The sequence below is a fragment of the Mandrillus leucophaeus genome, unplaced genomic scaffold, assembly GCF_000951045.1.
Source record: "Mandrillus leucophaeus isolate KB7577 unplaced genomic scaffold, Mleu.le_1.0 Scaffold441, whole genome shotgun sequence".
NCBI classification, from domain to species: Eukaryota; Metazoa; Chordata; class Mammalia; order Primates; family Cercopithecidae; genus Mandrillus; species Mandrillus leucophaeus.
This window is the reverse complement of record NW_012104710.1, coordinates 634,699-647,421: the sequence shown is the minus strand read 5'-3', so window position 1 is coordinate 647,421 and position 12,723 is coordinate 634,699. Positions and strand designations below refer to the sequence as shown.

Sequence of the window (12,723 nt, the reverse complement as noted above, 5' to 3'; positions counted from 1 at the left end):
GAGGCCGGCAGTCGGAACTGGGGCCCGAACCCGGGATGGGCGGGGACTGCCTGGGACTCGGGGGCTCCCGGGGTCGTCATGGCAACGTGCCCCCTCCCTTGTTCCGGCCCGTTCCCGCCCAGGTTCTGAGGCATAGTGGCCGAGGGCTCGAGGTGCCACGGCGTCCAGGAGCGAGGACTGGGCCGGGCAGGGTGTCACTCCGGAGTCGGGGAGCAGTCGGGGAGGGGCGATGACTTTTCAGGTTTGGGGGTGGCGGAGGGAAGACGCATCTCAGGTTTTGGCCTGGGTGCCTGGCGCCGAGGGCGGGAGACGGGGAGTGCTGACGCGCAGGAGCCTGGGTGAGCCCGCCGCGATGGTCCTGGGGGGCCCCAGGCCTCTGGGCAGCCTTGCTGGGGGGAAGGGGCAGGAAGAGAAGCAGGGAAGGGGTTGGTCCTGGCAAGGTGCGGGCACTGGCCCTGGGAGTTCTCGCGCGCCTGCGGCCGGGTTTGGGGGTCACGTCCAGGCCGGAGGAGTCCTGGAGCGCAGCCGGGGCGTGGCCGCGGTGTGAGCGCCCCTCGGCGTGGGAACTACCAGTGCCCAGCACCGATCTGCCTCCCAGCAGCTGCAAAACACCCTTTGTGTGGTTGTGGCATCGCACGTTAGGAATTATGATGGGCTGTGTTAAAAATGAGAGTTGCCACGGATTATGAAACATCAAGTGGTTTCACTCCCGAAAAGTAGTGGGAGTCAGACCACGATGCAGATTTAAAGGAATGTCGTGTGTGGACATTTTTGCACCAGGCAGTTTGGCCACAGCAGTTGTGGCTGTTTGCCTTTTAGGTTGCTTAGGATTCAGTGTCAGTCTTCATGCCTAGCTATCTAGAAATCAGAGCTAGAATACTAGATCTTTGGAGACTCTGGGTTTTGTTGTTGTTGTTCAGTGAAGGAAAAACGGACACATTGATGACTTGTACATTTGTCAGAGATTATGATGTGTTATATTAAGTGCTTTGTTTGTCCACACCTTAGTTTTGTCATCTGTGTTTGTTGAAGGTATTTCCACCAGTCACAACAGTGACGAGATGATGGGGAAGCGTCTGAATTTCTAAGTAAACTGAGAATAAAATTTGTGGGAAGGAGGACAATAGTTTTGTGAATTGAAAACATCTTGCTTGATGATACTGTGTCTTAAAAATATCAATTAAAAATCAGGCCTTTTGGAATATGCATCTATTAACTTGGTATTCAGACTGGCGCTGTGGCCTTCCTCAACTGTGTGGATGGCTGAGAAGCATTAATGTAAAACTGGTCTCTGCTTTTCTCTTTGAAAATAAAACAGTCATGCAATACAGAACTACAGTCAGAATGAAGAAGCCAGACAGAAAGAGGATAGACTGAAAGAATTGGACGGCTTCTCCTGTCTCCCCTTACTTGTCAGTGTATTTTACCTATCATGTTTGTTGTGGGTGACAGTGGAATCCTAGAATTTTAACTACCTTTATTTTATTGCCAGTTTATTCTGAACGTTTTTGCCTTGGAATTCATCCTTAGATGGTACCTGCTATTCACCTTTTGCGTGAGGCCCTTAAACATGTTGTCTTTCAGCCCAAATTTATCTCCACAGAAGGTCATTTTAAAAACTCATTCTCTATGAAGAGGTACCAGGAAAGTTAAATAAATACAGGAGAATGACAGATTTGCAGGATCTTGAGAATAATTCATAAACTTTGGCTGGAGTGGTCATAGAGATTTTCTGTTTTCTTTTCTTTTTTTTTTTTGTGAGACGGAGTCTCGCTCTGTCACCAGGTTGCAGCGCAGTGGCGCTATCTCGTCTCACTGCAACCTCTGCCTCCTGGGTTCCAGTGACTCTCCTGCCTCAGCCTCCCAAGTAGCTGAGATTACAGGTGCACACCACCACGCCCAGCTAATTTTTGTATTTTTAGTAGAGACGGGGTTTCACCATGTTGGCCAGGATGGTCTCAATCTCTTGACCTCGTGATCTGCCTGCCTCGGCCTCCCAAAGTGCTGGGATTACAGGCGTGAGACACCGCGCCCGGCCGGAAATTTTTTACAGTATATGTGAGAGACATAAAGAGAAGTTAATCAAGGGTGTAGTTTAGCTGGGGAGAATTTGTCAACCAAGAAACAGCAAACTACTATTGGTTTTTATAGGAAAAAGCAAGGGTTTGTGTATTTTTTTCATTGTCATGTCTTGCAAATGATGTTGGATTCCTTTCTTGTGTTTTCAGCTACAAAAGACCCCACAGCTGTAGAGAGAGCAAACTTGTTAAACATGGCTAAACTGAGTATCAAAGGACTCATTGAATCTGCCCTGAGCTTTGGCCGCACTTTGGATTCTGATTATCCCCCCTTGCAGCAATTCTTTGTTGTTATGGAACATTGCCTGAAACACGGTCTTAAAGGTATTGTGAGATTTTTAAAAATTAATTCATTTTAGAATTTCCCTTTTTCCATTTTAAGTGCCCTTGAGAATGGGTTATTTTTTGAGGCCATAATTACTATTACTATGAACTAAAAAATATTGAGTGGATTGATTTTGGGAGAAAATATCTCTTTATGTTTTCTAATAATGGTCTAATAATGATCTTCAGAAAATGCTTAGTTGTTAATGTTTTGTAAACAGAATATTTGATTTTTAAATTTTTTAAACTTACATAATCTGAACTGGTTTCTGTTTTCTAGGACAATTATAGAGTTATATTTTAAAGCTAATGATACTGTTATGAGCTCATTAATACTTCAAACCCTGTTGAAAAGTGCATTGAAATAGTAGATTGTTGAAATAGAAACCTCCTAGATACATACACGAACATATGTAGAAATATCTTCTGGATGGAGTTATTGTAGAAATGTGAGCCATCCCTGAGGATGATAACAGCAGATATCGTATTCTACTATCAGCACATATTGAATTATTGTTACGTATAAAATGTTTGTTTTATATTTACTTTAAAATATTAATTGCATAATAACTGTGCTTTTACTTATAATAATTGTTCACAGTTTTGGCCTCTAGTTCATATGATGAGTATCTGTGTAGAGGGCTGTGTAAGAGTTGTACACTAGAGTGACTATTATAGAGTAAAAGAAGCTTGACTGGCTGGACATGGTGGCTCATGCCTGTAATCCCAGCATATGCCTGTGGTCCCAGCTATTCGGGAGGCTGAACTGGGAGGATCACCTGAGCCTGAGAAGGTCGAGGCTTCAGTGAGCTGTGATTTTACCACTGTACTCCAGCCTGGGCAACAGAGACCCTGTCTCAAAAAAACAAAAACAAAAACAAAAAAACCAAAGATTTACCTAAACCTTGTTTTAATAAAAAGTACTTCAAAACAAGAAGGAAGCCTTGACATCAAAATTTGAGAAAATCCTATGTGATGTTATTAGCATACTCGTTTCTTTTTCTTTAAAGACTTAAAGCAATTTCTTAAAATATATAAACACTAGCAAAATATACTCTTTTTGTACGTGAATCAAACAACAGAGAAGTACACAGAGCAAAACACGGTTTTTTGTTCATTCTCTTTTATTAATTTATCTAAAGGAAATTGGGCACCTGTAATCCCAGCACTTTGGGAGGCTGAGGCGAGTGGATCACTTTGAGGTCAGGAGTTTAAGACCAACCTGGCCAGCATGGTGAAAACCCGTCTCTACCAAAATATACAAAAATTAGCCAGACTGGTGATGTTCACCTGTAATCCCAGCTACTCAGGAGGCTGAGGCAAGAGAATCGTTTGAACCTGGGATTGTGCCACTACCCTCCAGCCTGGGGCTACAGAGTGAGACACTGTCTCGAAAGAAAGAAAATGGGAGAATTAGATATTCTCTTATGCCTTTTCTGTTTTTTTTTTTTTTTTTTTCTTTTACTCTAATTGTACTCATGCTATTATTCTGTGACTTCCTTCTTTAAAAAAAAAAAAATGGCTGGGTGCAATGGCTCATGTCTGTAATCTCAGCACTTTGGGAGGCTGAGGCCGACAGATCACTTGAGGTCAGGAGTTCGAGATCAGCCTGGCCAGCATAGTGAAACCCCATGTCTACTAAAAATACAAAAATTAGCTGGATGTGGCACTGCATGCCTGTAGCCCCAGCTACTTGGGAGGCTGAGGCAGGAGAATTGTTTGAACCTGGGAGGCAGAGGTTACAGTGAGCTGAGATCGTGCCACTGCACTCTAGTCTGGGAGAGAGAGTGAGACTCTGTCTCAAAAAAAATAAATAAAAAAAAATAATAATGTGGAGATCTTTATAAAGATAATATAAGCTAAATATAATATAAGATAATATAAAGCTAAAATAATAAGCTTGGAGATCTTTCCATTTACATAGATGTCTATATCAGAATTATATCAGTATATATATGGCATATTTTATTTAACCATAACCATGCTCCTCTTTTTTTTCTTTTTTGAGATGGGGGTCTCACTCTGTCACCCAGGAGTGCATCTTGATTTTCCCCAAGCCTATTGAAATATAGTTGCCAAATTATAGCCAAAATAGTTAAATTTAAAACTAGTTTTAGACTGTATTATCCTTTACTTCACAATATATGTTGAACCATGTCCTAGCAGTTATAGGCTTATCTGGATAAATCATTGTAAAGCTACTTTGTGTGTGTGATTTTTCTACCCCCGGGAAAAATTGCCTATCTTGGTTATCCTCGGGTGGTGTATATGATAGGCACCCTTTTTTGCAGGAGATCTGGTCAGTAATAACAAATAAATGTATGGCAGTTTCATGGTTTTATATTGACTAAATCTCAGAATAAAATACAAGGAAAAGGAAATTAACAATTTTTCATATTTAAAATTAAAATAACTTCTTAGGCCAGGTGTGGTGGCTCATGCCTGTAATCCCAGCACTTTGGGAGGCTGAGATGGGAGGAACACTTGAGGCCAGGAGTTCAAGACCAGCCGGGTCAACATAGCAAAACTCCATCTCTACTTACTAAAAAAACAAAAAGCAAAAGCATTATTATAAAAAATAAAATAACTTTTTATTTGTGCTATGTTTATTTAATAAACTTATAAAGATCAATCAGCTAGGGCCACTAGCCTTTATTTTGGTACTGGTAGAGAATGAGTGCAGTTATTTTTCACTTTAATTGCCTGACTGCCTATTTGATATGAAAGAATGGTCACTGTGCCTTTTTATCATGCAGGAAAAAAATAGCAGGATGGGCAACAGGATCCTACTTGCACAGGCTCCGTATCCACTGGGATATGTAGTGGATAAAAGAGAGGACAGGTCTCTGAATAATTGTATGCTAAGTTAGAAATGTTGAAACTAAATATTTAAAAATAAGTTACTACAGTTTTATATGTTGATATTGTGTGTATTATGTGTTTTATGTGTTCTTTTTTTCAGTAAGAAAATCATTTTTGAGTTATAACAAAACCATCTGGGGCCCTTTGGAACTGGTGGAGAAGTTGTACCCAGAAGCAGAGGAAATAGGAGCCAGTGTCCGGGATCTGCCTGGTCTGAAGTAAGGAGGCCTATTACTTGTTCATCCCTAGCCACAGAAGCGTATTCATTGTACCTCCAAAGTACCTCACACTCTAGCTTATTGTCTTCTCTTAATCTTAAGTCCCCTTTTTCTAATCCTCTTCTAATAAAATTATGTTCATTCTTTATGGCTCAACTCAAATCCCATTTCCTTTATGAAGTTTTTCTTAGCCCTTTCAATCAGAATTAACCACTCACTGTTCTGCCTTGTATTGTAGGAAATTGAAAGTCCTTTTAAGATAGGATATATCAATTATGCATCTTTGTTTTCTGAGTGTTAAATTAGTTTGACTGTAGTAGAAAGTCAGTAAGTGTTTGATAAAAGACTGATTTAGGCTGAATCCAGGGCACAGGCTCAGGAGATTCCAGTTCTCAGATAAGCCACTTATATACCCTAGGACTGGTGTAAATTACTGTGCTTCCTCTGAAAATTGGTACCTATAATGTCACCAGCCTGTTTCATCAGACAAATGTATGTAAAATATCCTAAAAGTTGGAGTATGTTAGCTAAGAACTCATAAGTATTGAAAATTTTTTATAGGTATAAAGTGTTAAGACTCAGTTCTTATATTCTTTTTTTTTTTTTTTTGGAGACGGAGCCTTGCTGTGTCGCCCAGGCTGGAGTGCAGTGGTGCGATCTTGGCTCACTGCAACCTCAGCCTCCTGGGTTCAAGTGATTCTCCTGCCTCAACCTCCTGAGTAGCTGGGACTACAGGCACCCGCCACCACGCTGGGCTAATGTTTTTGTATTTTTAGTAGAGATTGGGTTTCACCGTGTTAGCCAGGATGGTCTCGATCTCCTGACCTCTTGATCTGCCCACCTTGGCCTCCCAAAGTGCTGGGATTACAGGCGTGGGCCACCGCACCGGGCCTACCTGGCTAATTTTTGTATTTTTAGTGGAGACAGTGTTTCACCGTGTTGGCCAGGCTGGTCACGAACTCCTGACCTCAAGTGATCCACCTGCCTTGGCCTCCCAAAGTTCTGGGATTGCAAGCGTGAGCCACCACGCCAGGCTGCTTTTGTTTTTAATAACAGATAGAACTTGGGTAAGAGAGGTATGAGATTTAATTTCCTAAATGCAACCGGATTAAAGAAACATTTGAAAACCAGTAAGCAGCACAGTGATTTCTCTTTAATTACTAGCCTGGCACCCTCTTAGCTTTGTTATGATTTCTAGAATTCAGATATAATGTTACCTATGTTTTTGAAGACATTATGGTGCCTTATTGTTGAAACAATTTTTTTTTTTTGAGACTGAATGTTGCCTTGTTGCCCAGGCTGGAATGCAATGGTGCAATCTTGCCTCACTGTAACCTCCGCCTCCTGGGTTCAAGTGATTCTCCTGCCTCAGCCTCCTGAGTAGCCGGGATTATAGACACCCACCACCAAGTTCAGCTATTTTTTTGTATTTTTAGTGGAGGTGGGGTTTCACCATGTTGGCCAGGCTTCTTTCGAACTCTTGACCTTGTGATCTGCTCGCCTTGGCCTCCCAAAGTGCTGGGATTACAGGCATGAGCCACTGGGCCCAGCCTGGTGAAGTTTTAATATTTATTTTTAGAGGGCTAAGCCCATTCAGGCTAAATATTTCTTTTCTTTTTTCTGAGACAGTGTCTCACTCTGTCGCCCAGGCTTGAGTACAGTGAATCACTGTTCACTACAGCCGGTGCCTACTGGGCTTAAACAGCCCTCCTGCTTCAGCCTCCTGAGTAGCTGGGACTACAGGCACATACCTGGCATTTTGATTTTTTAATTTTAATTTTTTTGACTCAATTTTTTTTTTTTTTTTTTATAGAGACAGGGTCTCCCTATGTTGTCCAGGCTGTCCTCTAACTCCTGGACTCAAGTGATCCTCCCACCTTAACCTCTCAAAGTGTAGGGATGACAGGTGTCAGCCACCATGTCCACCTAAACATTTCCTAGAAGTATTCTCACCACAGTCCTGCACTGCATAACATTTCATTCAATGATAGTGGTTCCATAAGATTATAATACTCTATTTTTACTTTACCATTTCCATGTTTAGATATACAAATACTTAACAATTGTATAGCAATTGCCTACAGCATTCAGTACAGTAGCACGCTATATAGGTTTGCAACCTAGGAACAATAGGGTATACTATATGGTGTAGGTGTGTATACCATCTAGGTTTGCAAATGTACACTCCATGATGAAATCACCTAACAACGCATTTTTCTGAACGTATCCCTGTCATTAAGCGACACACTACTGTGTTTAGAGTCATTTTTTCCAAGACATTAAATAGTACCTACATGTCCTACAGGAGGAGCAGATTTACCCAGCTCTCAGGGATTGGTCTGTGTGCTCAAAAAGATAAACCTATAAAAATGAAAACAAAACCATTATAAAAATGCCCTTCTTCCTTGTTAATGTGTACCTCTCGTGATAGAAGATGTGATCTTTGGGCTAGGGCTGTTTTCTGATCAATTGGTTCTTCTCTTTAGGACCCCTCTGGGTCGAGCAAGAGCATGGCTTCGATTAGCCCTTATGCAAAAAAAAATGGCCGATTACTTACGTTGCTTGATTATTCAGAGGGATCTCTTAAGGTTAGTACTATTAAGTCGTGATCTTTTCATTTTTAATGTTATTTATATGCTGTCTTCCAAAAAGGATTTAAGATGTAATATGAAAGGATATGTAACATATAATAAAATGATATAAAATAAAAGGAGGAGCAAAATGAGACAGAAAAACATGATGGAGGCATAACATGGATCAGGAACTAGTCTTATATATGAATACCATAAGCTTGTTATCAGCCAGGATGGGGAAATTTATATATATTACATTTCTTCCTCTTTGTTTGAAATTTTTTTCTTTTCCCCTGCCTGGAAACTGCTATATATAGTACATTTCTCAATTAGTTTTATTTTTCTGAATATGGTTAATTCTATGGATAAAAATTTGTGTTGGAATTTGGGGCTTTAATTTCATAGGCTTTTTGTTTTTTGGGTTTTTTTAGAATTTGAATATCCATATTATTGCTTCAGCTGTATTGTGGGCACACTTTAAATTGAAGGCCAAACATTTATTTTGGCTGGGTGTGGTGGCTCATGCCTGTAATCCCAGCACTGTGGGAGGCCAAGGCGGGTGGATCATTTGAGGTCAGGAGTTCAAGACCAACGTGGTGAAACCCCGTCTCTACTAAAAACACAAAAATTAGCTGGGTGTGGTGGCACATGCCTGTAATCTCAGCTACTTGGGAGGCTGAGGCAGGAGAACTGCTTGAACCCGGTAGAGGAAGGTTGCAGTGACCTGAGATTGTGCCACTGTACTCCAGCCTGGGTGATAGAGTGAGGCCCTGTCTCAAAAAAATAAAATAAAATGAAGGCCAAACATTTATTTAAGACAGACTTTTAGAGCAAGGCAATCAGTTCTCCAAGGGAGTGGGCCCATGGTGGCCCTCCATTCATTCTTGTTCTGTTAGAGTTCCTCTCTGATGTTGTGGAGAATTTAGTCCTGGTTTTGGTTTTACTTGTGACTCTGATTTTGCATTGTGGTTTTCCCAGTTGTTAAACAAGAATGACCATACGTTAAGTACCCACAGCTTCTCAGTATTCTGAAGGATAATGAAAGTGATTAAATAATGTACATGGGACTTATTAAAGAAGGCATGAGACAGTGATAACTACTTCTCTGGATGTATGTTGATGAGACTTAGTTTTTGGACCATCGTATTTCTTTCACAACTCTCTTTTTGAACAGTTTTTAGAATGTAGATATCCCAAAGTGTCTTTAATTTATAATTATCTATTAAGATTTATAATACACCTATCAAATGCATTGACTTGAACATGGGCTTTGAAATGTTGCATATGTTCATTTTCCTCGTTAGTCTTTATCCCAAGGTCTTAATAAATCTGAGGATTGAAAGTTCAGCTTTAATAAAATATGTCATAATCAGATCAGCAGCAGTTACTATGTCCGCCTGAGTCAGAAATATCCCAGGGCTTAGTGTTGCCTCTCTTTATTTTTATTTTTTTGAGACGGAGTCCTGTTCTGTTGCCCAGGCTGGAGTGCGGTGGCGTGATCTTGGCTCACTGCAACCTCTGCCTCTTGGGTTCAGGCAATTCTCCTGCCTCAGTCTCCTGAGTAGCTGGAATTACAGGCATGTGCCACTACGCCTGGCTAATTTTTGTATTTTTAGTAGAGGTGGTGTTTCACCATGTTGGCCAGGTTGGTCTTGAACTCCTGACCTCAAGTGATCTTCCTGCCTTGGCCTCTCAAAGTGCTGGGATTACAGGCATGAGGCACCGTGTCTGGTGCCACTTTTTCTTTTCATCCCTTTTTGCTCCTCTTTTCTCTGTCTCAAAACATTTTTTCCTCTTTTATCTCCTTCAGTCTTTTTGATTTTTCAATAGAGACATTTAAATTTAAAAAATATAAAAAGTTATTCACATGTGTAAAGCCTAATTTGAAGGTACCTAACTGAGATGGCTTCCATTTCTGTAAGGTAGAAGATTAGGAAGATAACGGTGATTTTAAATTTTAGTTTTTGAAATAAATTTGTGATTTAAAGTCCTTATTTTTTAAATTCACAGTGAGTTTTATGAGTATCATGCACTAATGATGGAAGAAGAAGGAGCAGTAATTGTTGGGCTGCTGGTTGGCCTGAATGTGATCGATGCTAATCTGTGTGTGAAGGGAGAGGATTTAGACTCACAAGTAAGTGAAAGTGATTAGTGCCAAATGCAGAGTGTTTTCAATTTGCACAGTTCCTCCTTGATCAGGTGTCATTTGAAGTTGTAAACAGGACTGTTAAACACTAAAGGAATATTAAGAGTGACATTCAGTAAAGGTACTTCTGATAAAGTATTTTCTCCCCTTTAAATAAAAAAAAATCTATCTTTACTTCAGGTTGGAGTGATTGATTTTTCTATGTATTTAAAGAATGAAGAAGATATTGGAAATAAAGAAAGGTATGCTTTTCATAAGTTATTTCACATATTGGGTTTTTTATATAGCTCTTTACAAATCATTATAAGATTCATCTATCTACAGTGTGGTTTTATTTTGTTGTTTTCCCCCCTGTGACTTCTTCATTTCATTTTCACTTCCATTACAAGCTTTACAAAGCAGATTATGGAAAATCACTTAGGAGAAGGAGATTTTATTAATTGTATGAAGTGGGATCTTTGGTTATAACTGTAGTTTCTGAGACCCATTTTAATAACTGTTTTTTGGAATAAAAGAGATGAAAGCTTATTATTTACAAGTTTGCAAATACTGGTTTACTTCAAGATCGAACTATGTTTTTTTTTTTGTTGTTTCTTTTTTGAGACAGAGTCTTGTTCTGTTGCTCTGGCTGGAATGCAGTGGTTCGATCTTGGCTCACTGCAACCTCCGCCTCCTGGGTTCAAGTGATTCTCCTTCCTCAGCCTCCCCAGTAGCTGGGATTACAGGCACCCGCCACCATGCCTGGCTAATTTTTGTTATTTTTAGTAGAGACAGGGTTTTACCACGCTGGCCAGACTGGTTTTGAACTCCTGGACTCAAGTGACCTACCTGCCTTGGCCTCCCAAAGTGCTGGGATTACAGGGGTGAGCCACCGTGCCTGGCCCTAATTATGTTTAAATTTAAAATACACTAATGGTATTGTTAAGTCTATTATTGACAAGTGATTTATTCAACAAAGGTTATAGATTCTTAGTACATAGCTTACTGTTATTCTTATGTTTTATTTTAAAGGCGAGACACTGTTTTATTATTTTAGTTTTATAATAATTTTAGATGATTTAGATTTTTTTTACTTAATAAATACCTTTTAAACTAGCACAAAGCTACTTTTTTGCTCATTTAGGAATGTTCAAATTGCTGCCATATTGGACCAAAAGAATTATGTTGAAGAATTAAATAGACAACTGAAGTAAGTATTATGGATACTTAGCACATTGATGAATATTGTCTTAGGTTTTTGTTTTTGTTTTTTTCCCTTCAGTTCAGCTTACCCTATTCCTTTCTTCTAAGAGTCTTTGAGAAGGGGTTGAGGGGATAGACAGAAAATGGAAAGTAAGAATACAGATAATTATTGGAGATAATTCATTTTAAGCAGAAAATGAGAGTCAGTTTTTTTTTTTTTTTTTTTTTTTTTTGTATTTTAGTAGAGATGGGGTTTCACCATGTTGGCCAGGATGGTCTCAATCTCCTGACCTCATGATCCGCCCACCTTGGCCTCCCAAAGTGCTGAGATTACAGGCGTGAACCACCACGTCCAGCCTGAGAGTCAGATTTTAAAAAAGAATCTTCATCGGATTTAAATAGAACTTAAAACTTATTGCTGTACCCTTACAAAAAAGTCTAGATAAGGTAAAAGTTTGTATCATTTTGATGATTCAAAAATTCATTTTTCCTACTTCAGAAGGCTTCATATGTAAATGTGGCTGTCTGTCATCATTCTATGGTGGAAGTTTCTGCCTTCTTACATTGTCAACTGGTCATTTTTTTTTTTTTTTTTGAGACGGAGTCTCACTCTATCCCCCTGGCTGGAGTGCAGTGGCCGGATCTCAGCTCACTGCAAGCTCTGCCTCCCGGGTTCAGGCCATTCTCCTGCCTCAGCTTCCCAAGTAGCTGGCACTACAGGCGCCCGCCACCTCGCTCGGCTAGTTTTTTTGTATTTTTTAGTAGAGACGGGGTTTCACTGTGTTAGCCAGGATGGTCTCGATCTCCTGACCTCGTGATCCACCCGTCTCGGCCTCCCAAAGTGCTGGGATTACAGGCTTGAGCCACCGCGCCCGGCCGTCAACTGGTCATTGAAGCCATCAGTGAATACTCTTGTTGCGAATTTTTAAGACCTGTATGTAAAATAGTAAAATGCAGTTCTAATAGAAATATACGAGATGCGGCCAGGTGCAGTGGCTCATGCCTGTAATCCCACTTTGGGAGGCCGAGGCAGGTGGATCACCTGAGGTCAGGAGTTCGAGACCAGCATGACCAGTATGGTGAAACCTTGTCTCTACTAAAAAATAGAAAAAATAGCCAGGTGTGGTGGCAGGCACCTGTAATCCCAGCTATTCTGGAGGATGAGGCAGGAGAATCGCTTGAATCCGGGAGGTGGAGGTTGCAGTGAGTCAAGGTTGTGCCATCGCACTCCAGCTTGGGCAACAAGAGTGAAATGTGAAACTCCGTCTCAAAAGAAAGAAAGAAAGAAAGAAATACATGAGACGCGTAGGGTTTTTTTTGTTGTTGTTTTTGTTTTTTTT

The 12,723-nt window shown here is 40.4% G+C and overlaps 1 protein-coding gene across 2 annotated transcripts in view; it reads left to right on the top strand.

The window, feature by feature from the left end:
- The window catches only part of RUFY2 (RUN and FYVE domain containing 2), a 67,506-nt gene continuing 54,783 nt past the window's right edge, over positions 1-12,723 (top strand). Inside the window, exons 1-7 of one of the 2 annotated variants that reach the window (XM_011994088.1) lie at positions 1-338; positions 2,229-2,402; positions 5,365-5,482; positions 7,969-8,070; positions 10,066-10,189; positions 10,382-10,443; positions 11,325-11,390. In XM_011994088.1, the coding sequence (XP_011849478.1) occupies positions 230-338; positions 2,229-2,402; positions 5,365-5,482; positions 7,969-8,070; positions 10,066-10,189; positions 10,382-10,443; positions 11,325-11,390 (755 nt within the window). In that variant the 5' untranslated portion in view covers positions 1-229. The remainder of the gene's footprint in view (positions 339-2,228; positions 2,403-5,364; positions 5,483-7,968; positions 8,071-10,065; positions 10,190-10,381; positions 10,444-11,324; positions 11,391-12,723) is intronic. The other variant, XM_011994087.1, reaches the window with a different exon arrangement.